The 27,427-nt window shown below is 42.6% G+C and overlaps 1 protein-coding gene across 3 annotated transcripts in view; it reads left to right on the top strand.

Moving 5' to 3' along the window:
- PHKA2 (phosphorylase kinase regulatory subunit alpha 2) overlaps positions 1-27,427 on the top strand; it is a 190,070-nt gene that overhangs the window by 49,731 nt on the left and 112,912 nt on the right. For all 3 annotated transcript variants that reach the window (XM_040338217.1, XM_040338216.1, XM_040338218.1), the window contains exons 3-7: positions 6,955-7,113; positions 12,969-13,016; positions 18,149-18,317; positions 19,838-19,920; positions 25,342-25,422. In XM_040338217.1, the coding sequence (XP_040194151.1) occupies positions 6,955-7,113; positions 12,969-13,016; positions 18,149-18,317; positions 19,838-19,920; positions 25,342-25,422 (540 nt within the window). The remainder of the gene's footprint in view (positions 1-6,954; positions 7,114-12,968; positions 13,017-18,148; positions 18,318-19,837; positions 19,921-25,341; positions 25,423-27,427) is intronic.

Below are 27,427 nucleotides of genomic sequence, written 5' to 3'. Positions count from 1 at the left end.
ATATTATTAATAAAGGGCCCCTGGATGGCAATCCCCTTTTTTTTTTAGGTGTCCGTAGGTCTCCAGGGGCCGGAGGCCCCCCGGGCCCCGGATGGCAACTCCCCTTTTTTTATATATGTTTTATTTAAAAAAATGTTATATTATATATATATATATATATATATATATATATATATATATATATATATATATATATATATATATATATATATATATATATATTATTATTATTATTATTATTAAAGGGCCCAGAGGTCTCCAGGGCCTCCGGATGGCAACCCCCCCTTTTTTTTTTATAAAAAAAATTACATTTTTTTTTTTATACATATATTTTTTTTATTAAAGCGGAGTTCCAACCACAATTAGCATTTTTTAAATGTATGTCCTTTCAGCCTGCATTTTTATAATATAAATCCGGCCACTTACTATTTTACAATCCGCCGCCGATCCGCATAGATATTTAAAAAAGATAGTTTATAAAACTATGTCTACAATGTTGTCATTTTGCTTGTGGGCATTGTGAAGCCTACAAGCATTTACTTCCTGGAAGTCTTGGATGGGGAATGATAATTGGACAGTGCACTGCATCCTGGGAAATGATGACACACATTTCCCAGGAGCATTAGAGGGAGATGATGTCAGAATCATAGGCGATTTCAAAGGCAGATTTCGTGGGACCGCATAGCAACAGGCATTTCCAGATGAGTAAAAAAAAACATTTTTTTTTTTTTTACTTTTTTAGGTCTAATGAGCACAATAATGAAAAAAAATTGGGATGGAAACTCCACTTTAAAAGGGCTCAGATGTCCACAGGGCCCCATGTGGCAACCCCCCCTTTTTTATTTATTTTTATAAATGTTTATTTTTTTATTTTTGTTTATATTTTTTTATTTTTTATTCAAAGGCCCAGAGGCCCCAGGGCCCCAGATGGCAACCTCCCTTTTTTTTTATGTATTTTTTATAAATGTTTATTTTTTTTTTTAAAGGGCCCAGAGGTTTCTTTTTTCTTTTTATTAAAGGGCCCAGAGGTCCCCAGGGCCCCGGATGGCTACCCCCTTTTTTTTATATATACTGTATATATATTTTTCTCAATTTGCGGCAGCCCCCCTGCTTCTCAATTTCAGGCGGCAGCACCCCCCCGATACTCTGCTCCAGGGGGCCCATGCCTTAAGCTGTGTAAGGGGTAGAGATCCCACCTTTTCTTCAAGCCAAACTCGAACACTTTAGCGGCACAGGGCACATTTTTTTTCGTAGTATACACAATAGGTTTATAAAAGACCTGGGGCACCTTTGGGTGCCTCAAGGAGAGTGGTAATGCAGCGCGCTGCGGCAAACAGTGGGTGTGGCCAAACTGCTCTTGCTGACATCATGGCTCCCCCTCAGTGATGGCAAACCTGCCCCCAGACAGCGGCCCGCATCTCCCGAATGACAACAGATTTTTGTGTGACTACCTCAGTTACTTGGGGAGCCACAGCCCAGTCTAAATAATGTGTCCGGGTTTGAGGCAGACTGAAACCCGGACACAAGATCCCAAACCCGAACTGTCCGGGTGATTCCTGGACAGGTGGCAACCTTAGTAAGGGGCCCCAAAATTCCTCATGGCGGCCCTGCGCATACCTCCCAACACGCACGGATTCTGCGGGACTTTCCCGCACAGACAGCTTCTTCCCGCAGTCCCGCGAAAGGGTTAATTTTCCCCGACTGCAAGAGGAGGCAGCACAGAAGCAGGAGGAACCTGAGCGGTGTGTGGAGGACTGTGGCTGCTGAAGGGAAGAAAGCCGACAGCCGGGCTAATGACAGTCTGTGGCCCCGGCTGTCGGCACAGGTGAGAGGCACCCCCCCTCAACAACTGCAAAACCCCCCAAGAGGAACCGGAGCGGTGTGTGGATGTCTGCTGAAGGGAAGAGAGCCGACACATTCTCTGTGCACAGGTGAGAGGCACCACCCCCGCTCAACAACTTTAATTCCCCCCCCCCGCTCAACAAATTCAATTCGCCCCCCAATTCTCGGCTCCAGGGGGCCCCTTCAACACTCAAGCCCAGGGGCCCCCACCACCCTAAGTCCTGCCCTGCACAGAAGGTTCCCCTGCTTAAACCAGCACATGTCAAGGCCCGTCTTAAGTTTGCCAATGACCATTTGGATGATCCAGAGGAGTCATGGGAGAAAGTCATGTGGTCAGATGAGACCAAAATAGAACTTTTTGGTCATAATTCCACTAACCGTGTTTGGAGGAAGAAGAATGATGAGTACCATCCCAAGAACACCACCCCTACTGTGAAGCATGGGGGTGGTAGCATCATGCTTTGGGGGTGTTTTTCTGCACATGGGACAGGGTGACTGCACTGTATTAAGGAGAGGATGACCGGGGCCATGTATTGCGAGATTTTGGGCAACAACCTCCTTCCCTCAGTTAGAGCTTTGAAGATGGGTCGAGGCTGGGTCTTCCAACATGACAATGACCCGAAGCACACAGCCAGGATAACCAAGGAGTGGCTCTGTAAGAAGCATATCAAGGTTCTGGCGTGGCCTAGCCAGTCTCCAGACCTAAACCCAATAGAGAATCTTTGGAGGGAGCTCAAACTCCGTGTTTCTCAGCGACAGCCCAGAAACCTGACTTATCTAGAGAAGATCTGTATGGAGGAGTGGGCCAAAATCCCTCCTCCAGTGTGTGCAAACCTGGTGAAAAACTACAAGAAACGTTTGACCTCTGTAATTGCAAACAAAGGCTACTGTACCAAATATTAACATTGATTTTCTCAGGTGTTCAAATACTTATTTGCAGCTGTATCATACAAATAAATAGTTAAAAAAATCATACATTGTGATTTCTGGATTATTTTTTTTTTGATTATGTCTCTCACAGTGGACATGCACCTACGATAACAATTTCAGACCCCTCCATGATTTCCAAGTGGGAGAACTTGCAAAATAGCAGGGTGTTCAAATACTTATTTTCATCACTGTACATGCCGCTCCTCTCACCGCTCCAAAGATGCTGCTGACAGGAGATTTTTTTCTCTCCCACCAGCGCATCGCCTCAGTGTGAAAGCCCTCGGGCTTTCACATTGAGTAGGCAGTGAAGGAGTTTTTCAGGCGGTATAGCAGCGCTATTTTTAGCGCTGTACCGCCTGAAAAACTCCTCAGTCTGAAAGGGGTCAAAGTAGTACTAAATGTATCAACAAGGCGTGGTTGAGCTCCGCAAACCTTCATGGATTGAATGTTAGTACTGTCTCTAGGTTACCAGATCTTATTGTTTGTATTCTTCATAGGAAACAATACGTGAAAACAGTGTTTTTGTAATCATTTATTTACTAAACTAATTGAACAATGCAATGCTGCATTTGCTATTATCCTTTTTTGCAATGTTATTAGTAATCGTCTGTTCTTTATTTCTTTTTCTTTTTTTTTATTCAAAGTAAGATGTTAGTCACATGCCTGGAAAAATCCACTTGCCTACAAAGCCACAGAATGTTGCCTACGGCCAGAGAAGGATTAGAACATTTTGCATTCCTGACCACAAGGAAGCCATTGTGTATTGATGTTTTAACTTGAGGTCATATATTATTATCGTTGGAGCATGGGAATTATCATTTGTGGCACAATCAGAGGGAACTGTGTTTTTAACATTTTAGCATTTCAGCAATTCAGTTTTACTCAATTATGAATAAGACCACAGAAAGAGACTGATAGCTAGATTCACGTACCTGTGCCTAACGTTAGGCAGGCGTAGAGTATCTCATGTATGCTACGCCGCCGTAAGTTAGAGAGGCAAGTGCTGTATTTACAAAGCACTTGCGTCCTAAGTTACAGCGGCGTAGCGTAAATCGGCAGGGGTAAGCTTGCCTAATTCAAATTGTGAAGAGGTGGGCGTGTTTTATGCTAATGAATTGTGACCCGACGTGATTGATGTTTCGAACGAACGGCGCATCCGTGGTCGTATCCCAGTGCGCATGCGTCGGATAGAATGCCTAAGATACGTCGAACACTGCCTACGACGTGAACGTAACTTACGCACAGCCCTATTCGCGTACGACTTACGCAAACAACGTAAAAAGATACGCTTGTTCTGACGTCCATACTTTGCATGGGCTGCGCCACCTAGAGACCAGCTTTATCTTTACGCCGGCGTATATCTTACGTAAACGGCGTAAATAACTGTGACAGGCGTACGTACGTACGTACGTACGTACATATGTACGTTCGTGAATCGGCGTATCTTGCTTATTTGCATATTCGATGCGGAAAACTACGGAAGCGCCTCCTAGCGGCCAGAGTAAATATGCACCCTAAGATACGACGGCGTAGGACACTTACGCCGCTCGTATCTTAGCCTAATTTAAGCATATCTGGTTTCCAGAATACGCTTAAATTTACGACGGCGCAGATTCAGAGTTATGACGGCGTATCTACTGATACGCCAACGTAACTCTTTGTGAATCTGCCTATAAATATTTTGCTGGTATATTCCTAGTCTGGATACAATATACCAATAATGTATGCTCCAGGGCAGGATTGGGCACAGTAGGTATAACGTGCCTATCGACAACACAGGTAAAAGGTGTCTTTTTTCTGTACAGTAAAACCTTGGTTTGAGAGTAACTTGGTTTGAGAGCGTTTTGCAAGACAAGCAAAATGTTTTAATACATTTTGCCTTGATATACAAGCGATGTCTTGATATAAGAGTAGTGTCATGTCGCAACTGAGTATAAAAGAGAAGAGAGGAGCCTCCAAGTGTAGCAATATGGTTACATTTGATGACAACATATTGCTACTCTTAAGCCCTGTACACACGATCGGTTTGTCTGATAAAAACGGATCGATGGACTGTTTTCATCGGACGTACCGATCGTGTGTGGGCCCCATCGGTTTTATATCCATCGGTGAAAAAAAAATAGAACTTGTTTTAAATTGTTCTTATGGTTAAAAAAACGATACACACGGTCACACTTTTTGCCAACCAACTTCAAAATCTGCAAGTTTTCTAATTTGTGTGACCGTGTGTACGCTCCATCGGACCAACTTTTTCGGGTTTCATCCAACAAAAAGTTGGGTCTGCAAACGGACCAACTTTTCGTCAACAAAAGTCCGATGGTGCCTTGTCTGACTGTGTGTACAGCAATCCAACCAACTTTTGGACAAAGTGCAAATACGCATGCTCAGAACCAATGTTAAAAGCAACAAACAATAGCAGAAGTTAACCAAAGGGTGGCGGTAAAGAGCAGAAAATGGCAAAAAAAAAACATGTGATGTTAGGAAAGTTTTAGAAAAGTTTGCAGAAAAGTCTGACTGTGTGTATGCTATGGGTGTGGCCGGACAAATCAATTAGGAAAAAAATCCAAGGGAAATTTTGTTGGATGTCTGACTGTGTGTATGAGCCTTAAGACAGGTATTTGCACCCACTTCCGGGGCATAGACTCCCGTGTGAGTCACGCCACATACCCCCCCCCCCCCCAGGTGTCTCCTGGGAAACACACTGTTCCCAGGAGAGAGCGGGGACCAGCAAGGACGGGCCGCGCCGCTGGCACATGCGCAGTAGGGAACCGGGCAGTGAAGCCGCAAACGCTTCACTTCCTGATTCCCTCACCGAGGATGGCGGCAGGGGCAGCCAAGAGACGAGCGATTGCTCATCTCTCGGACCAGGTGCTGTACACATGGGACGAATGTTTCTATTGAACGGCTAATACCGCCCGGTATTCGGCCAGTGTTTATGGCCTTTAACCACTAAAGGACCGCCTCCTGCACATATACGTTGGCAGAATGGCACGGCTGGGCACAAGCACGTACAGGTACGTCCTCTTTAAGTGCCCAGCCGAAGCTCCGTGACCGCGGGACCCGATCGCCGCTGGAGTCTTTATAGGGAAACACAATCAATGACATCACACCTACAGCCACACCCCCTACAGTTAGAAACACAAATGAGGTCACACTTAACCCCTTCAGAGCCCACTTGTGGTTAACTCCCAAACTACAATTGTCATTTTCACAGTAAACAATGCATTTTTAATGCATTTTTTGCTATGAAAATGACAATGGTCCCAAAAATGTGTCAAAATTGTGCGAAGTGTCCGCCATAATGTCGCAGTCACGAAAAAAAAACCGCTGATCGCCGCCATTAGTAATACAAATTAGTTTTTTTATAAAAATGCATTAAAACTATCCCCTATTTTGTAAATGCTATAAATTTTTCGCAAACCAATCGATAAACGCTTATTGCGATTTTTTTTACCAAAAATATGTAGAAGAATACGTATCGGCCTAAACTGAGGAATAAAAATGTTTTTATATATTTTTGGGGGATATTTATTATAGCAAAAAGTAAAAAATATTGAATTTTTTTCAAAGTTGTCGCTCTATTTTTGTTTATAGCGCAAAAAATAAAAACCGCAGAGGTGATCAAATACCACCAAAAGAAAGCTCTATTTGTGGGGAAAAAAGGACGCCAATTTTGTTTGGGAGCCATGTCGCAGGACCGCGCAATTGTCAGTTAAAGCGACACAGTGCCGAATCGCAAAAACTGGCCAGGTCCTTTAGCTGCCTAAAGGTCTGGGTCTTAAGTGGTTAAAGTGGAGTTTCCATCCCAATTTTTTTTTCCATTATTGTGTTTATTAGACCTAAAAAAGAAAAAAAGAAAAAAATATATTTTTTTTACTCATCTGGAAATGCCTGTTGCAATGCAGTCCCACGAAATCTGCCTTTGGAATCACCTAGGATTCTGACATCTGACATCTGACATCATGCTCCTGGGAAATGTGTGTCATCATTTCCCAGGATGCAGTGCGCTACCCAATTATCACTCCCCATCCAAGACTTCCAGGAAGTAAGTGCTTGTGGGCTTCACAATGCCCACAAGCAAAATAACATATGTTCATGGTTTGAGATGGAGTCCAGCAAGTTGGCAATTAAACAGCAAGTTGTGTCCTAACTTTAATATATGTTTTCTTTGTGTTTCCATAGAATCCAGTCACTGGGCTGCTCCCTGCTAGTAAGGACCAGAAAGATGCTTGGGTACGAGACAATGTGTACAGCATCCTGTCTGTGTGGGGCCTGGGGATGGCATACAGGAAGAATGCCGACCGGGATGAGGATAAAGCCAAAGCCTATGAACTAGAACAGGTACAAGAGAAACAAATGACAATGTAAATTTACACTAATGTTTGCATACAATGGAATATTATCCCATTAGTTTAATCACAGAGGGAATGAAACAGAAAGTGATAAAATTGAGTAGTAATTATATACTGTTATTATTTTCTAAGGAGTATTCTAATAATTCTTCTCAACCGAGACAAAAGCCTGTGCCAGAGATTCACTTACATGATTGACATATGGTGCTTTGTGTTGATGTATTATTTGGAGTTTAAGAGATGTATAAAATATACTCAGCATGTAGGGGTGTGGAAAATAATCATTGAATCAATGCAGCCTTGCTTGATTCAGCATTGATTGGGAGAACGGGCCGCATTAATTGCATGGATGACGTCATCCCGCCTCCCCCTGCCTCTCCCAGGACAGCCCTGCATGTGTACTCTAAAGTTAAAATGAATCACTGCCAGTCCTTCTCTTTCATGCATTCCTTCCTACCTAAAAAATGAATAGGTAACGCTATGCGCTAAAGAATGCGTGCGCACCAACAGATGGCAGTGTCCTGTGCTTCCTAGTGTAGGACAGGCCTCAGTGCAACAATAGGTCTTCACAGGCAAGCAGTGTTATCCTTATTCTTTCTTCTTTATTAGAGGAACACATGCTTGTGTCATCCATTTTACATAGAAGCCCTCTGCATAAGGCTGGTCATAGATAAGTCCTTTTGTTTCGTTCAACCTGTGAACGAAAAATTTTATGCGATTTTCCTATCCAAATACACACTGTAGATGGGGAAATCCTCCCCACTGTGTCTTTGTATTCTAACTAGAGTTGCAACGATACCACTTTTTTAAGACCGAGTACAAGTACCGATACTTTTTTTCAAGTACTTGCCGATGCTGATTACCAATAATTTTTTAATGTCATGTGACAGTTTTCAAAGCCCAATACAGACTAATGATACCTTCTTATGCAGCACTGATGGGCACTGATAGTAGCACTGATGAGGCAGCACTGATTGGGTGGCAGTGATGAAGAGGCACTAATATGCAGCACTGATGGGCACTGATAGGTGGCACTGATGAGGCGGCACTGAAGGGTACTGATGAGGTGGCACTAATATGCAGCACTGATGGGCACTGATAGGTGGCACTGATATTCAGCACTGATAGGTGGCACTGACTGATGGGCACTGATAGGTGGAATCGATGAGCACTGATAGGCAACACCTATGGGCAATGATAGTTGGCACTGATGGGAAACTGATGGGCAGGCACTGATGGGCCCTGAAAGGCAGCACTGATTTGCACATATTATAATATATTTTTTATGTTGATTTCCCAAGACAAATAGTTCCGTCAGATTCGGCAACGGAAGTAACGTTCCTTCAGAACACCGCAATGCCCCCATGAAATGATTTCACTATATGGGCTGGGTGTAACAAGATGTCAGCTACTGCCTTCTGAGTGCAGGGTGTATCAAGATGGGCGTCGCAGTGCTCTGACGGAACATCACGTCCTTTACCGAATCTGACAGGTCGCTGATTCTGACGGAACAATTTGTCTTGGGAAAACATAGCGGCTGCACCCCTCCCCAAGCCAGATTACCTGCTAGCGTGTTGTTTGTATTGACGGCGCTCTGACCCTCTCTGTCTTCTCTTCGCCCACTGACTTTCCGGAGGTATCGGATTAAGGAAACGCACGCAAATCCTCGGTAATAGCACCGATACCGATACTAGTATAGTATCGGTGCAACCCTAATTCTAACAGCAGGGAGCCTTTTCTACCGCCGGAATACACTGATCAAGTGGCCTGCAGTGCTAATCGAGCAGAAATTTTCCAACAGGGCCAAACAATGATGGAAATTCAGCCAGTCCCTTCTGAGCCAAATTTGATCCCTGTATGGGCAGTTATAGTTTGTAATTTCTGCTTAGGGAACGATACTGAAAGATGTATTCTGCCAAGGCTTTGTGGGAAAGTTATGCGTTGAACCCACAGTTGTAACTCTTTTATTTGCTTGGTTGGTGTCAGATTAATAAAAAATGGACAGGCAAACCTATAAAGGCAGGTCAAGGAAAGTTCTCAGGATTTTAAAGCAGGTGAGCTTTTAACTGCTTTCAAAATCTCGAAGAAGATTCGATTTTAACTGCTATCATGTTCACCAGGCATTTTTCCCTTACTTCTTGTATCAGTGACACCACAAATGGAATAATTTGAAGTGAACAGAGACCTGTCCCTTGTAATGCCCAGTACACACGTGCCGGATTTCCGACGGGAAAAGTTTCTGTCGGAAATCCCGAGGGCAAAGCCGAGAACCTGCTCGGGCAGTCTTTTCCCCTACACACAGCCGGTTTTCCCGACAGGAAAACTGCGATGGTGCTTTGGTCAGAAATCCCGGCTGTGTGTATGCTCCATCGCAGTTTTTCCCATACGAAAACTGCAAAAAAACGCCGGACAAAAGTCAGACGGTTTTCCTGGCGGGAAAAAAGAGAGCTGGTTTTCTTTTTTTGTCCGGCGGTTTTTGGGCAGTTTTCCAAAAGCTCTACAGTCGGGAAAGCAATTTTCCAGTCGGGAAAACCGGTCGTGTGTACTAGGTGTCAGCTGTCATTGGAACAGCAGTCCTCATTGGGATATTTTCCCTCTACTGCTCCAGTAAGAACTGTAAAATATAAACGTTCCCCTCACTCTCTATTCTGATGACATTTGTCCCCTGTATAATAAGTGAGGGTAATCTCACAACAAAATGACCCCTGGGCTGGCCTAAACACATATGTATGATATAATGCTTGTTTTGTATAGGAGGGGTCTAAAAAGAGTAATACAATAATTTACAGTCCTGTGATCAGAATATGGTGGGCCTTCAGTCGTATTACCTTCAGTGCAAGGTTAGAGGTGGCTGTGGGTCCTGCATTATAGATGATGACACTAGTGAGAAGGACAGTGACATAACTAACCAGATAGGGCATTGGCCATAGATTAAGGTAAGTATTACTCACAATTAGATCCTCTCTAGATAAGACAAACATTATATTATTATTATTATACTGGATTTATATAGCGCCAACAGTTTTCGCAACGCTTTGCAAAGTTAGAGCAAACAATACAATTCAATGCAGGAGGAATCAGGCCCCGTACACACGACCGAGTTTCTCGGCAGAATTCAGCCAGAAACTCGATCGGAGCTGGATTCTGCCGAGAAACTCGGTCATGTGTACACTTTTCAGCGAGGAAGCCGATGAGGAACTCGTCGGGCCAAATAGAGAACATGTTCTCTATTTCCTCGTTGTTCAATGAGGAAAGTCGGCCCGCCGAGATCCTCGGCGGCTTCAACACTGAACTCGACGAGGAACTCGATGTGTTTGGTACGTCGAGTTCCTCGGACGTGTGTACGGGGCCTCAGAGAGCCCTGACGAGCTGATAGAGAAAATAAAAGTACAGGCTTTTGTGAAGAGAAAAGTTTTCAGATATCGCCTAAAAGTGGACAGAGTAGGAGATAGTTGGACAGATTGGGGTAGGGAATTCTGAAGGATGTGAGAGGCTTGGAAGAAGTCCTGGAGGCAAGTGTGGGAGGTGATGACAAGAGAACTAGAGAGCAGGAGGTCCTGGGAGGAACAAATAGAATGATTTGGTTGGTATTTTGAGACTAGGTTAGTGATGTAGCTGGGGGCCAAGTAGTTGTGGATGGCTCTGTAAATTATTATTAGTATTTTTAATATAATTTGTTGGGTGAGTGGCAGCCAATTGAGGGATTGGAAGAGAGGTGTAGAAGATGCTGAGCGGTTTGTAAGGTGAATGATTCTGGCAGCAACATTCATGATGGACTGATTAGGGGGATAGCCTATTTGAAGGTAAGCCAATGAGGAGGGAGTTAGTAGGGAGTAGTCGAGGTGAGAGAGGACCAGGGAGTGAATTAGAAGCTTTGTGATGTCATTGGTTAGGAAGGGATCTATTTTGGAGATGTTGTGTAGGTTGAGGTGGCAATCTTATACTCTGCATATGCTGGGAGTAATGGCTCGTACACACGATCCGAATATCGTGCGAAAAATGTTGTCCGAGGAAGAATCGTACGATAATCGGATCGTTAGTACAGGGCTTCCGTGAGCCGATCATGACAGTTCATCCGATATTATTTTATCGGACATGCACCAAATTTTTCCTCGTACGATACCAGATCATACGATTTTGGTTTGGTCAGTACAGTTGTCGTCCGAAAATACAACACAAATACATTACAACACATGACATCACTTCCGATTTATTTTTTCTGTCCTACGAGAATTTTTGTGACTTTAGTACCCTATTCAATTTCTACTTGTGACTAGTGAACAAAAAAAGTCGGACGATCTGTCGTCCGATTTTCGGATCGCGTGTACGGGGTATAAGGCAGACAGAATTTTTTTGGGGCAGCCCTGAGAACCTAAAGGCCTCGTACACACGATAGCGTAGCCAGAGGACAACGGTCTGAACGACCGTTGTCTTAGGTTAACCGATGAAACTGACTGATGGTCTGATGTGCCTACACATCATCAGTTAAAAAAACGATCGTATTAGAACGCGGTGACGTAAAACACAACGACGTGCTGAAAAAAACGAAGTTCAATGCTTCCAAGCATGCGTCGACTTGATTCTGAGCATGCGTGGGTTTTTTAACCGATGGTCGTGCCTACTAACGATCAGATCAGTTTTGACCTATCCTTAGCAATCCATCGGTTAAATTTTAAAGCAAGTTCCTATTTTTTTAACCTAAGGTTAAATAACGTATGGGGCCCACACACGATCGGTTTGGACCGATGAAAACGGTCCTTCAGACCGTTGTCCTCTGGCTATCCTATCGTGTGTACAAGGCCTAAGGCCGCGTACACACGATTGGTCATAACCGATGAAAACGGACTGAAGGACCGTTTCATCGGGTTAACCGATGAAGCTGACTGATGGTCTGATGTGCCTACACACCATTGGTTAAAAAAACGATCATGTCAGAACGCGGTGACGTAAAACACAATGACGTGCTGAAAAAAACGAAGTTCAATGCTTCCAAGCATGCGTCGACTTGATTCTGAGCATGCGCGGCCTTTTGACCGATGCTTTTGCATACTAACGATCGGCTTTGACCTATCGGTTACCAGTCCATCGGTTCAATTTTAAAGCAAGTTCTCTTTTTTTTGACCGAAGGATAACTGACCGATGGGGCCCACACACGATCGGCTTTGACCGATGAAACAGTCCTTCAGTCCGTTTTGACCGATTGCGTGTAAACGGCCTCACACTTCCTAAACTCTATCCAAACCTAGAAAAAATTGGTTTGCATTCAAGATCTCTGGCAATGGGATCCTGGCTCACTGTTATGCCGTCTGTGTTTGGCTTTAGGGTGTGAGTGTACTGCAGAAGAAAATGTTCTAAGAAAATATGCACTGTGCGTGTCCGCTGTTATACTCATATGGAAAAATTACTTTTAAATAATGTTTTTGCACTTCATTAAACTGCAATTTATAATTGGAATTGCTTGTGTGAACGTACCAGTGCCATCGTTTAGTTACACAGATTTCTTAAAAAAAGAATCTGTAAATCTAAACCACATGCAGGTTTTGGGAAAACGCATTTTTTGCTGAGAAAGAAAAATAGTCCCATCCAAATCATCACTATACGTTGCTATCCTTACTTGCAAACAGTATTGCATACAGTACAGCATTGGTAGGATATATAATGTATAGGACCGCGTCTGCGCAGCAAGTTCTCATTGCATCCTGGTAAAGGATTTTCGTATGTATTAATATATATATATATTTTTACAACTCCTACTATGCTGTTTATGGTGTTTGCAGATGTGCAATAATTGTCATATAATGGTCCACTGTTTAATTTTAAAGCATCTTTTGTTTGCTTTCACAGAGTGTAGTGAAGCTGATGCGTGGGGTTCTGCACTGCATGCTCAGACAGGTAACTTACTTGTTACTTACTGTTGTGTTCTGTTTGTGATGGTGTTTTGAATGGCAGAAAAAACTGTTGCAGAAAAACTGATAATACCTGTGATTTTTGGACTGAGTAAAAAATGGTTATAATCCCTGTCAAAAAATGTTGTCGCCATTTGTGTCCAATTGTGGAGATTTCCCTTCACTTCCTGTCCTATAACCAAACAGAAAGTGAGAAGAAATCCCTTTAAATTTAGGGATTTTTTGGGGGACCCCCAGGTCACCAGAACTAGTATCCCTATTGCATGATTTCCCCTCTATTACTTTTCTGGGGACAACCCAAAATGTGGGCTTTTCTTTTACTTTCAGTTTGAATGATAATGGTAGCCAGGACAAATAGAGAGCGTGAATCTCCTTAACAGGGGTACAGACACCAATAAAAACTGAAAGGTGTTCTAATCTCTCTGCATTCTGCCCAAAACTAAAAAAAAAAAATATGCCTTTAGTTATACTTTAATATTAATGAAGCTTTTGTATACATATATACAGGTGAAAAGACTACTGCCATTGAATGGTCCTATTACCATATTATTATATTTTTTCGAGTGGGGATCTTTTATGTCTTGTACACACGGTCAGACGTTTGACCGTGCAAAAGTCCGCCGTGAGTCGTTGGAAGTCCATTGGAAAGAAAGAGATTAGGTTCTCTATCGACAAAAAAAGTCAGATGGAGGCTACACACGACCGGACTTTCTGAGAAAAAAAGCCTGTCTGACTTTTTTCCTCGGAAAATCCAGCCGTGTGTACGAGGCATTTCATTCATTCTGGATCTGTTCTAAAGCCTGACTCTGAGCTGAATTTTTATCACATTTGTTTTCAATCCGGAACTTCCCCTTTCAGCACCTCAAGTTGTCTTCAGTCTTCGCAATGTCACCACAGTGTTTTTCTTTTAGTTTACTGGTCCATGGAGTGGCAGTGGCATCTTCATGTCAGCACTGCTCTCTGCATCGGTGAGGACCTCCAGCTTGGAGAAGAGGGGAAAATGAAAAAGATGCTGTAGTGTCACATGTTTGGACTGATATCTTCAAAGGGGATGAAAACATGAAAAACATAAAATACTACAAGTAGGGGCCACAGCAAGGAAGGGTTGATTTAGAGCAGCCTTTCTCAACCTTTTTACTCCCAAGGAGCCCCTACTAAAATTAATTCACCAGGAGTCATAGGAGAAAATTTTTCTTTCGACATTCATCGTCATGGGGAATAATGCCCTCCTTATGCCCTGTACACACGATCGATTTTCCCGGCAGTAAACAGTCCACTGGGAAAACCGAGGGGTAAGCCGAGAACCTGCTCGGCAGATTTTTCCCCCTACACACAGGCGGTTTTCCTGGCAGGAAAACTGCCATGAGAGCTTTGGCCGGGAATCCCGGCGGTGTGTATGCTCCACCGCAGTGTTTCCCATAGGAAAACTGTTGGGAAAAAGACCCCGGGAATCCTGGCAGGAAAAAAGAAAATGTTTTCATTTTTCCTGCCGGGTTTCCCAGCGGTTTTCCTATCTGGCCAGTTTTCCCTGCCAAAAGCTGTCATGGCAGTTTTCCCAATGGTAAAACTGGTCGTGTGTGAAGCCTCGTACACACGACCGAGGAACTCGATGGGCGAAACACATCGTTTTCCTCGTCGAGTTCCTTGTTAGTCTGTCGAGGAACTCAACAAGGCAAGTTTCTCTATTCCCGTTGAGGAAAAAGAAGACATGCTCTCTTTTTGGCTCGACGGGATCCTCGACAGTTTCCTCATCAAAAAATGTACACACGACCGGTTTCCTCTGCAAAAAAAAAATCCCAGCAAGTTTCTTGCTGGTTTTTGCCGAGAAACTCGGTCGTGTGTACGAGGCCTAAGAGGCATCACACTGATGGTCAGAATTCCACCCTTACAGACAGCTAAAAAGATCTGCCAAGTGGCGTTAGACTTTGAATTATGCAGGCACCATTAGATGGGAGGACAGTCAGCCACACTTAAGGAACCCCCAGCAACCTCCAGTTGAACTCTAGGGTTCCATAGAATCCTGGTTGAGGATGGCTGATTTAGAGTGTATCACAGAGCCAAATTGTCTAAGTCTTTTCTCCTCACTATGCTCACCCCAGATCTCCTGGTATGTGTTTAATGTAGAGATTAGAAGGCCAGAAAGATGACAGTTCAGTGCTGGGAGAAGGGTTAGTTGAGCTACTCCTATTTTAATTGCAAGGAATCATAAACCCACTACTTACTTGGCTGATTTATGCCAACACAATATACAATAAACTTTAAAGTAAACGTAGGATACCAAAGTGGAAGCTGAAAAACTTGTTTTATGGCAGGAAACCAAAACAGGCAAAGACAAAGAAAACCCTCCATGGAGTTATAGCTTTGTGCAGAGATTTAACTCAGGAACAGCACTGCAAGGAAGGCTAGAATTCTTACCACTGATCATCTGCACTGCACCAATTGTACTTAATATCAAAGGGTGGTTACTCTTTAAATGTTGGCCATCATGCAAGCCATGCCTTCCAACTGCTCTTATGATTGACACTAAGCGTTCGACATGGGGTACACTATGGGGTTGATTCACTAGAACTGGATAGTGCAAAATCTGGAGAAGCTGTGCATGCCAATTGGCTTCTAACTTCAGCTAGGTTAATTAAGCTTTGCCAAAAAAGCCTGGAACAATAAAAACCTTTTAAAGTAAAAAAAAAAAAAATGGAAGCTGATTGGTTTCAATGGAGAGCTGCACCAGATTTTGCACTCTCCATTTTTAGTAAATCAACCCCTTTGTAAAACAGTGGTTTCAATTTACATATGTCGCGCCATTTTATGCGTGTTTCCAAACTGAGCTGGTTTTTGTGAATTGACAAAATCGTCACTGACATCTTTGCTATTGTAGAATCTGTATTTATATACAAAAGTTTTTTTTACTTTTAAATTGTCTAAATTAAATGTTTCCAGTTTTTATAAGTAGATGTTTTATTGTCAAGTAAAAAAAGTACACATTATTATGGTAATATATCAAGGATTACTTTCACAAATGTTTTTGTATTCTGTTTTGTAATTATTTCCAACATAAAGAGTGTTTTTACAGCAAAAACGTTTTGTTTTGGACTGAGTAGGGAGTTAAAGCCTTCATCAACAGTTTTTTTGTCTGTGTCCCATTGAGGAGATTTCCATTTACTTCCTGTTGTGGACACACAACAGAAATTGAGAAGAAGATCTTACCAAAGTGATAACGTATACCCTCTTAAGGCTGCCACACACACAGCTTACATTTTGGCCAATTTCTGCTGAATTGACTGAAATTGAATATTTGGGTGCCCTTATTTAATCAACTTTTGCTAAAGTGATACTAAAGCCTTGTTTTTTTTTTTTGTTTTCTTTTCTTAAAGGGGTGGTTCCCCCTTAAAAACAACTTTTTTTTATTCCACTGGCCCCCCACATTACAATCGAATTAAGGCTATTATTTTTTTTTTGCTGCTGTACATACCTTGATACAGCATCTTCACCCGTGCATCCGGGTTGCGAGTCCCGCGGGAGTGGGCGTTCCTCACATGTGTTTGATTGATGTTTTTCCCAAAAACGAGCTCTCCCCCCGTCGCGTAAGCCGCGTCACGATTGGCGAAAGGAGCCGAACGGCTATGCGCATGCGCAGTATAGCGCCGACTCGCCGTTCGGCTCCTTTCGCCAACCGTGACGCGGCTGACGCGACAGGGGGGAGCTCGTTTTTCCGAAAAATGTCAATCAAACACATGTGAGGAACGCCCACTCCCGCGGGACTCGCAACCCGGATGCACGGGTGAAGATGCTGTATCAAGGTATGTACAGCAGCAAAAAAAAAATAATAGCCTTAATTCGATTGTAATGTGGGGGGCCAGTGGAATAAAAAAAAGTTGTTTTTAAGGGGGAACCACCGCTTTAACAAACCTGTTATACTTACCTGCTCTGTGAAATGTGTATTCACAGAGCAGGCCAGATCCTCCCCTCTTCTTGGGTCTCTCACCAGTGCTCCTCGCTCCTGTCGGGTGCCCCGACAGCAAGAAGCTTGCTATGGGGGCGCCAAATCAGGCACACGCCCAATCTGTGGCTCTGTGTTCATTCACACACTGAGCCGCGGTTCAGCCCACCCTCCCGTCTCTTTATTGGCTCGTTAGCTGTGACTGACAGCAGCAGGAACCAATGGCTCCCGTTGTTGCCAAAAGCTAGTCGGTAGTGCCTGGAGAGACAAGGCTCTTGTGGACGTCATTGGAGAAAGGGTTCAGGTATGTAATAGGGGGGTCTGGGTGTCTCCTGCACACAGAAGGTTTTTACCTTTATGCATAGAATGCATGAAGGTAAAAAACCTTGTGCCTTTACAACCATTTTAAAGGAGCGGGGTGGGAAATTTTGATGCAGCCACTGTTTGGGTATTCTGACAGCCATAGCTGTCAGCTTTAAGAATACAGTAGACAACAGGGGAGATTCCTACATCTTGAGGTTGGACCAAGGAAATATATGCATGTATGTCCAGCTGTCAGTGGAACAGATATCCCCATTGAAAGACTTCCCCTCACTAATTTTTCAGGTCACAACTGTAAAATTCTTTAATCCCATAATTTTCTGTTTTGAAAAATAAATTAGATAGGGTGAATCTTTCCATCCGGGGTGCAGCAATAAAAACTCTCAAGCCTCGTACACACGGCTGTGAGGAGAGCTTTTGGGCGGGAATCCCGGCCGTGTGTATGCTCCTCCCAGTTTTTCCGACGCGAAACTGACCAAAAACCGCCGGGATTCCCAGCTGACTTTTCCCCGGCAGTTTTCCTATGGGAAAAACTGCAATGGCGCAAACACACAGTCGGGATTCCCGACCAAATCTCTCATCGGAGTTTTCCCGACAGGAAAACCTCTCGTGTGTATGGGGGAAAAGTTACCGAGCAGGTTCTCGGTTTTCCCCCCGGGATTTCCGACGGATCTTTTCCCGTTGGGAATCCCGGTCGTGTGTACTAGACAACAGAATTTCCTCACTGTATGTAAAAAATAAAAAAAACATTGGCTAGACATACAGTACATTTTAACCTACCAGAACACAAAGATCTTTATGTACTTGGTCAGAAAATATTGTTTATGAACTAATGTTTTATGATGATTTGTTTTTATTAGGTTGATAAAGTTGAAAAGTTTAAGCACTCTCAGAGTACAAAAGATTGTCTTCATGCCAAGTATAACACCTCTACGTGTAGTACTGTTGTTGGAGATGACCAATGGGGACATCTACAGGTTGATGCTACCTCACTCTTCCTGCTTTGCCTAGCAGAAATGACGGCTGCAGGTAATATGAATCAACTTTCTTTGGAAAACATTGTTAGTTCTACAGCCAAAAAACTAGAAAGTTAGTGCTGAGCACTCCAGGGCTTATTTTTAAAAAAAATGGTGGTATAGTAGTTTGCCATGTCACAGAATGATGTTTTATTTATCGTTACTAGAAGTAAAAATCTTTTTAACTTTTAATCTACCATATATACTCAAGTATAAGCCGAGTTTTTCAGCACATCTTTTGGTGCTGAAAATGCCCTCCTTCAACTTTTTGTGCCTGATCTCCCGGACTTTGGGGACCCAGTACCGGCCCGACATGGCACACACATATAGCCCTACTCTTCCTCTACAAGTGTGCAAAGTTTGTTGTCCAGGGTACCTATGGCCGGGGAGCAGCGATTTTTCAAAGTCGGGCATCCCTTCCATGTTAAACGGTAATTTCTCTAGTAAATTTGGGGACCCGGTACCGGCCGGCCGTAGGTCCCCCGGACCCGAAAATTGACACACATGTAGCCCCAGTTCTCCTCTACAAGTGTGCTGTCTGGGAGACCTACGGTCGAGGAGCACTGATTTTTCAAAGCCGGGCACCCCTTCTATATACTCCCATGTTAAACGTAAGTCTAGTCATGAGCACAGTGAGGCACGGGCACAGTGAGGCATGGGCACAGTGAGGCATGGGCACAGTGAGGCATGGACACAGTGAGGCATGCACATGGACACGGTGAGGCAAAGTGAGTCTATACGTTTTCCCATTTTTTGTGGTAAAATTAGGTGCCTTGCCTTATATTCGGGTCGGCATATACTCAAGTATATATACAGTATGTAGTATATGGATTAAGAAGGTCTTTGAAGCAAATATGCAATTATACATCACTGTTACACAGGAAGTGCTTTGATGCCTTCTTTCTTACATAGGACTCTCCTTCAATGCTTTTGACAGAACAGAAGTTAAAAAATAACTCAACTTTTGTTGAGAAAAAAACATTCCCGTCTGGGACTGGGAACCTGGCTAAATACGCCTTACCAATGATCTGTATAGGGTTTCCATTGAATGACCAATTCACAAATCAACAAATTTCAGAATGTGACACCAAAAGCTGGACTGAAAAGCCAAGCTGTTTCTTTCACTGCGTCCTTGGCAGTTTGGAGGAGGGGTGGTGCATGCACAGCAGTAAACACAAAAGCTCTGGTGTAGTTATTGATTAGGTTAATTGGATGCAATCTAGCACAGTCTGTTGGGATCAATCTAATATATATTAGTATATAGAGTCTGAAAATAAGACATATCAGTAGACCTAAATGTCGTCTTCCAGCTGACCCACAATTGTTAGGAAGAGACGATTATGACTTATACATGTGTTCAAGAGTTTTAATACTAAATGGTCTTTTAGTTGTTGAGCTAATTTGCAAAGATTTGCATTAGACTGCCGTGCGGGTAGGTAGTATAGCCAAAATGAGAATTTTGTAAAGTAACCCTACATAATATATCATAATAATTCACGTCTAATAGTGTTCATGTATTTCTCCATGGTACAGGTCTTCGTATTGTGTTTACACTGGATGAAGTGGCCTTCATACAGAATCTTGTATTTTATATAGAAGCTGCTTATAAAGTTGCTGTAAGTAAATGTTTTCGAATCTTTCAAGTATATCAGACCTGGCATTTAGTAAAGGACACTTTCTAGTCTTATAGATTGTAAGTGTATGTGTAAACCATTGCAAACTTAATTAATTTACAAGTTGAGGGCCAGATTCACAGAAGAGATACGACGGCGTATCTCCTGATACGCCGTCGTATCTCTGAGATACGCTTGTCGTATCTATGCGGCTGATTCATAGAATCAGTTCCGCATAGATAGCCCTAAGATCCGACAGGTGTAATTGACTTACACCGTCGGATCTTAGGATGCAATTCTAGGCCGGCCGCTAGGTGGCGATTCCATTGCGGTCGGCGTAGAATATGCAAATGACTAGTTACGGCGATTCACGAACGTACGCTTTACCCGTTGCTCTAACTTTACGTTGTTTCCGTCGAGATACGCCGCGTAAAACTAAGGCTGCCCTCTAGGTGGACTAGCCAATGTTAAGTATGGCCGTCGTTCCCGCGTCGAAATGTGAAATATCACGTTGTTTGCGTAAGTCGTCCGTGAATGGCGCTGGACGCCATTTATGTTAACGTCGAAACCAATGACGTCCTTGCTACGTCATTTAGCGCAATGCACATCCGGTAATTTGACGGACGGAGCATGCGCAGTACGTTCGGCGCGGGAACGCGCCTAATTTAAATGGTGCCCACCCCATTTGAAATAGGAGGGCTTGCACCGAGCGGATTTACGTTACACCGCCGCAAGTTTACAGGTAAGTGCTTTGTGAATCAGGCACTTACGCTGTAAACTTGCGGCGGTGTAACGTAAATGGGATACGTTACGCCGCCGCTGCGCAACGTAAATGTACCTGAATCTGGCCCTGAGTTTTTAACCAACATTTTTCACAGCAGTACAGTATGTCATTCTGGTGTGGATGTGTGTGTCTGTATATTGGTTCCACAGAGCATGCCTAAAGTTTATCTGCTTTTTTGGTAAAATTACGCTTATATTGTGTCTTTACCTGGCCATAGCCCCCTCCGGAAGTTTAGTACTTACCGTATATATTCAAGTATAAGCCAAGTTTTTCAGCACATTTTTTTGTGCTGAAAAAGCCCCCCTTGGCTTATACTCGAGTCAGGTTTCCTCTCCCGCCGTATCAGTCTTGATGCAGAACATTGTCCCCTCTGATTCACAGCGCCGCTGTGTGTATAGAAAGTCTGCGCCGACTACGCCGTCCCGCCTCCTCCTCGTCCATTCGCAGAGGTTTGTTACAGTTGACGGCGCGGACTTCCTATACACACAGCCCTGCTGTGAATCTGAGGGGGACAATGTACAGTGTAATATGGCTTTCCTTCCCTCCTCATCAAAACTGACATGGCGGATAAGATATAGTGAGGCTGCTTATAGGCACAGTGAGGCTGCATATTGGAACAGAGAGGCTGCATATTGGAACAGAGAGGCTGCATATTGGCACAGAGAGGCTGCATATGGGCACAGAGAGGCTGCATATTGGCACAGAGAGGCTGCATATGGGCACAGGGAGGCTGCTTATGGGCACAGGGAGGCTGCTTATGGGCAGAAAGAATGACCTGTTCCACAATAAAGTAGTTATGCACACTGATTACCCATCTTGTCCTAGAATGTTAAGGAATGTTAAGACCTTTTGAAATGTCTTTGCAACTGATGCATTTTATCTCTATGGACCTATGTGTCTGTTTTAAACTATGTTTAAATAAAACTTTATATTTTTTTTAAAAAGGCTATTGTAATTTTTTATAGTCCATTTATCCCTCAGTTGGGGGCATACGAGGGGTGCTTCTAACCTCTTTCCAGATCCTTGTCTGAAGCCTCGTACACACGACCGAGAAACTCGACGGGCGAAACACATCGAGTTCCTCGTCGAGTTCCTTGTGAAGCCGTCGAGAAACTCGACAAGCCAAGTTTCTCCATTCCCGTCACGGAAATAGAGAACGTGCTCTCTTTTTGGCTCGTCGAGTTTCTCGACAGTTTCCTCAACGAAAATGTACACACGATCGGTTTCCTCGGCAAAAAAATATCTCCCAGCAAGTTTCTTGCTGGTTTTTGCCGAGAAACTCGGTCGTGTGTACGAGGCCTTAGAAGTCAATTTTGAAACATCTTCAGTACTTCCCAGGGCTATCTATGATGGTCTGGAATTGTTTGCTTAAATTCTTACATGTCTCACCAAGAATAATGGTCTAAGAAAAACCTTTGTGTCTTTAGATGAAGACAGATACTTGCCATGACTGGTAAGATGGATGCAGCTAAAGTTTTTGTTTCCATTTCCCTATAGACAAAAGAGCAATTAGCCATTGTTCTCAAATATATTTTTCAGCATGCCGGTGTTGTGCTATAAATTTTCAGTAAAGCTACAGTATAAAATTCTCTTTTCTTTACCTCTGTGCACTTCTCAGTGCCTGCTTGTCCTCCATTGTCCATATACGCTTAGTCTTTCGGGTTGTAAAAAACAACGTTTTAAGCCTCTAGAAAAAACTACATTTATTTCAACTTGATCATTAAAACGGCCTTGCCTACACACGATAGTGAAAAAAAAATGCTCTAGCAAAGCGTGGTGACGTACAACACGTACGACGGCACTATAAAGGGGAAGTTCCATTCGGATGACGCCACTCTTTGGGCTGCTTTAGCTGATTTTGTGTTGGTAAAAGACGATTCGCGCTTTTCTGTCTGTTACAGCGTGATGAGTGTGCTTACTCCATTACGAACGCTAGTTTTACCAGAACGAGCGCTCCCATCTCATAACTTGCTTCTGAGCATGCGTGGGTTTTTCACGTCGTTAAAGCCCACACGCGATCATTTTTACAACCCGAAAAAAACGACATTGTTTAAAACATCGTGAAAAAATAGAGTCGTTTTTCAGAACCCGAAAAATGCTCTGAAGCCCACACACGATCGTTTTAAATTACATTTTTTAAAAACGTTGTTTTTTACAACCCGAAAAATGATTGTGTGTACGCGGCATTAGATTTTACTTTTTACCTTCCAAAAAATTATATTTTTTATGAGGAGAAACCCAAAGCAAAAACCTGGTCCATCAATTTGGAATACTTCTCTTCTCAGAATTTGCTTTGTATTTTAAGTTTTGTCAACTCAAGTGAAAGGTTTTCCTGGTCACTGGAGGAAAAAGTGTATTATTGATTGCAGAGATTTCCTAACTACTACCGATTGTCTTTCATACTCGTTATCATTTGTTAGGTTGCCTTCTACTGAGATGACAAAATCAGTTTGAGCCTAGGTTCACACTGCTGCGAATTCAAAATCGCGGTAAAATGCGCGATTTTACCACGATTTCGCGGCCGCGATTTTGCCGCGATTTGCCGCGATTTCGGCCGCAATTTAATGTAAATCGCGGCCCGAAATCGCAAAAAGTAGTACAGGAACTACTTTTTGAAATCGCAGATGCGGCGTCGCACTGATTAGGACAGTGCCATTGCCGACAATTGCCGCCGATTTGAGATGCGATTTGACATGTCAAATCGCATCTCAAATCGTTCCAAATCGTACCCAGTGTGAACCAGGGCTCAATGTCTATAAAAATCAGCTTAGTCCAACTCTGTATCCTTATGCCGCGTTCACACGATCATTTTTCGGCATGAAAAAAACATTGTTTTTCAAAAATGTCATTTAAAATGATCGTGTGTGGGCTTCACATCATTTTTCAGGTTCTGAAAAACGACAAAAAAAAAATTCGAACATGCTGCATTTTTTAACGTCGTTTTAAACAATGTAGTTTTTCGGGTTGTAAAAAATGATCGTGTGTGGGCTAAAACGACGTAAAAAACCTGTGCATGCTCAGAAGCAAGTTATGAGACGGGAGCGCTCGTTCTGGTAAAACTATTGTTCATAATGGAGTAAGCACATTCATCACGCTGTAACAGACAAAAAAGCGTGAATCGACTTTTACTAACACGGAATCAGCTAAAGCAGCCCCAAGGCGAATGGAACTTCCCCTTTATAGTGCCGTTGTACGTGTTGTACGTCTCCGCGCTTTGCTAGATCATTTTTTAAAAACGATGTGTAGGCAACATCGTTTTAATGATGAAGTTGGGAAAACTTCTTTTTTTCGACATGCTAAAAAACAAAGTAAATAAAAAAAATCGTAAAGATGTTATAATATGTATGCTCATTGCTCTCCTCATCTGGGTTCCTTCACCAAGAGCAGAGAGAAGTTTAACTTTTACAACCAATTTAAGTAAGCTCTAAATAAACTAGAACTTTGATAGTTGTATATGGTTTTAGTGGATTTTTAGAGCTACATGAGATGTGGTTTTATTAAATACATAGAAGTGTTTCAATTAAAGTGAACCTTTATTTTGCTCATACTTGCAAAATGATAGGTTCTCTTTACAGGAGGAATCGTTAGAACGATATACCCACATTCCACGTGTTCGCTTACTTCACCAATCAGCCACCAACCTTTTGCAAGTTGAAGGTTACACTGAAAAATTGGGCATGTTTGTTTAGCCTGGAAGTGGATGGGAGAGGCGGAGGAACCCAGGGAATGTTAGTAGAGCCTGATTAAAATCATCCATATAAATGACAGGTTTTAGTAGGTTCCTGTTATGCAATTGCTTGTTCAGCCAGGCATGCTAACATGCACTAGATCTTTAGATCATTTTATTCTCTGCATTTGCTGCAGGGTAAATATAGTTGTGCATGTCACATACTGGTACGTCAAGAGTCCATTGGAATATTGTACCACATAACATTTTGGTTAAAGTCAAAAACATGGTACTGTAAAGGCTCGTACACACGATAGGTTAAACCGATGAAAACGGTCTGATGGACCGTTTTCACCAGTCCAAACCGATCGTGTTTGGGCGCCATAGGTTATTTAACTTTTGGTTAAAAAACAGCAAACATGGATTGCTAACCGATAGGTCAAAACCGATCATTAGTATTCAAAACCATTGGTTAAAAATCCACGCATGCTCAGAATCAAGTCGACGCATGCTTGGAAGCATTGAACTTCGTTTTTTTCAGCACGTCGTTGTGTTTTACATCACCGTGTTCTGACACAATCGTTTTTTTAACCGATGGTGTGTAGGCACGACGGACCATCAGTCAGCTTCATCGGTTAACCTATGACAACGGTCCTTCAGACCGTTTTCATCGGATGGACTGATCGTGTGTACGAGGCTTAAGAAACAGAAGTTGGTTGTGAATATTATAACAGAGCCAACAAGAGGAAAATTACTATATATAATAGCATAATTTACATGTATACAATATTATAACAAAGCCAACGAGAGGAAAAATTACTACGGTATATATAATAGCATAATTTACATGTATACTTTATCCTATCACATTATGTGTTATTATATTTTGCTGCTTAACAATAAATCATTTATAATTAGAATGTCTTGATTTGTGCTTCTGCTAACAAACAATTCTAAATTTTATCATCCTCAGGATTATGGAATGTGGGAAAGAGGAGACAAAACAAATCAAGGACTTCCTGAGCTCAATGCCAGCTCTGTGGGAATGGCCAAAGTAAGACCGATAATTTTTAATGAAGTTTAGACAACCAGGCCAAATGTATCCTAGGGCTTTTGGTAACTCTTCCCCACACGTCTTCACGATAAAGAATCCTTAAAGGGGTTGTAAAGGTTTGTTTTTTATTTTCTAAATAGGTTCCTTTAAGCTAGTGCATTGTTGGTTCACTTACCTTTTCCTTCCATTTCCCTTCTAAATTATTTTTTTTCTTTGTTTTCTTTGTCTGAATTTCTCACTTCCTGTTCCTCCTCAGTAAGCTGTTCTGGCTGACTAACCCCCAGCCAGAACGGCTCGGATGATAGGGGCAAGCTTACTGAGGAGAAACATAAAGTGAGAAATTCAGACAAAGAAAAAAAACATTTAGAAGGGAAATCGAAGGAAAAGGTAAGTGAACCAACAATGCACTAGCTTAAAGGAACCTATAAAAAATGAACCTTTACAACTCCTTTAACCCTATTATTTTAAACCTGAATGCAATTTTCTAATAAACTGCAGTTGATTGGACTCATGATTCTTAAATAGACCCCGTCACCAGTTTACACTTCGTAATTTTTGACCTAATTTGAACCTATCTTTCATTACAGCAAAAATAATACATGCTTGTGTAAAAACGTGTTTGCTGATCAGGCACGTGGGTGGATCCGAAACTTAAAGTCAGAATTATTGCAGAGCCTGGATCGGCTCTGTGACATCAGCCAACAGCAGGCTTTAGCCCGCTCTCAGCTGAATCTGGGTCACAAGAGTGCAGAAATAAGTGCACCCCTGTGACCTAGAACAGAAGTATGGCCAAAAAAGCTTTAGCCACACTTCTCTTTTAAACAAAGGTTCAAATGAAGAATTAACTGTGGTGAGCTGCAAACTCTTTAAAGACCCACCTGAAACATTTCTTAAACAGATTGCTACAACATTTGCAGTCATTCTTGGGGGGGGGGGGGAAGCTGTAGGGGAAAAAAAATATTATTTGTCACATACTGTAATTAGCTTCATGTAAGATTTTTTTTTTAGGGTTGAAACTTTAACCTTTGTTTTTAACCTTTACTATCCCTGAACAGGTTATTTTTTACTTTTTGCTAACTGTATCTCACTGGGGGAATTTCCCTTCACTTGTGATCTTGAAGAAACAACAGCAAATGAGAGGAAATCTCCTCAAAGTGAATGGAATTCCCACCTTAGGGAGTTATTATATCAACAGGAGTCCAAATTGAAGGATTTTCCTTTGTGCTCTGGTACAAACTTTCAGATTTTGGATTTCCCCACACTTTCTGTCTTTGTGACAATGGTTGCCATAACAAATAGAGGGAAGAATCCCCCAGCAGGGACAGAGACAGCAAAAAAACAAAGCAAAATTTGACATAGCCTGGTGAATGAAGTTTAGCTGTGTCCCCCAATCACCTGCAAGCAAATATCCAGTTCTCTAATTTTCCTTGCACATGTTCAGGTACTCTTTGCAAAATTAATTTTCACCTGGTTTACCTTATTGACTAACATATATGAAAATTCTCTTTGCAAAGTAAAAGTTCACCTTTAGGGCTAGTTTACACTTGGCTTTGGACAGGCTTTGTTAAAGCTCTCTGATGCCAGTCAAAGCTCCTGTCACTAAATAAAATGGTTATCTTACAGTCCTGTTTACACCTGCTTTTGCTTGGTGCTTCGATGAGGCTTTGGTGGGGATTTAGTGGAGCTTCAGTGAGGCTTCAGTGGGGCTTCGGTGAGGCTTTGTAGGGCTTCAATGAGACTTCAGTGGGGCGTGAGTGGGGCTTCAAGTGAGCTTTGCCATAGACTTCTATGGAGGCTTTGAAGACGCTTTGAAGCACCACTGAAGCTACATGGAGTATAATTTTTGAAGAGAAGCCAAAGTAAGGCAAAGCAAAAGCAGGTGTAAACAGGACTGTAAGCTAATTATTTTATTTAGTGACAGGAGCTTTGACTAGCCTTCAGAGAGCTCTAACAAAGCCTATTCAAAGCCTTGTTGAAGCCGAAGCAAGTGTAAATGAGCCCTTAA

Source organism: Rana temporaria, chromosome 2 (genome assembly GCF_905171775.1).
Source record: "Rana temporaria chromosome 2, aRanTem1.1, whole genome shotgun sequence".
In the NCBI taxonomy this organism is placed as follows: domain Eukaryota; kingdom Metazoa; phylum Chordata; class Amphibia; order Anura; family Ranidae; genus Rana; species Rana temporaria.
This window is presented reverse-complemented; position numbering and strand designations above follow the sequence as displayed.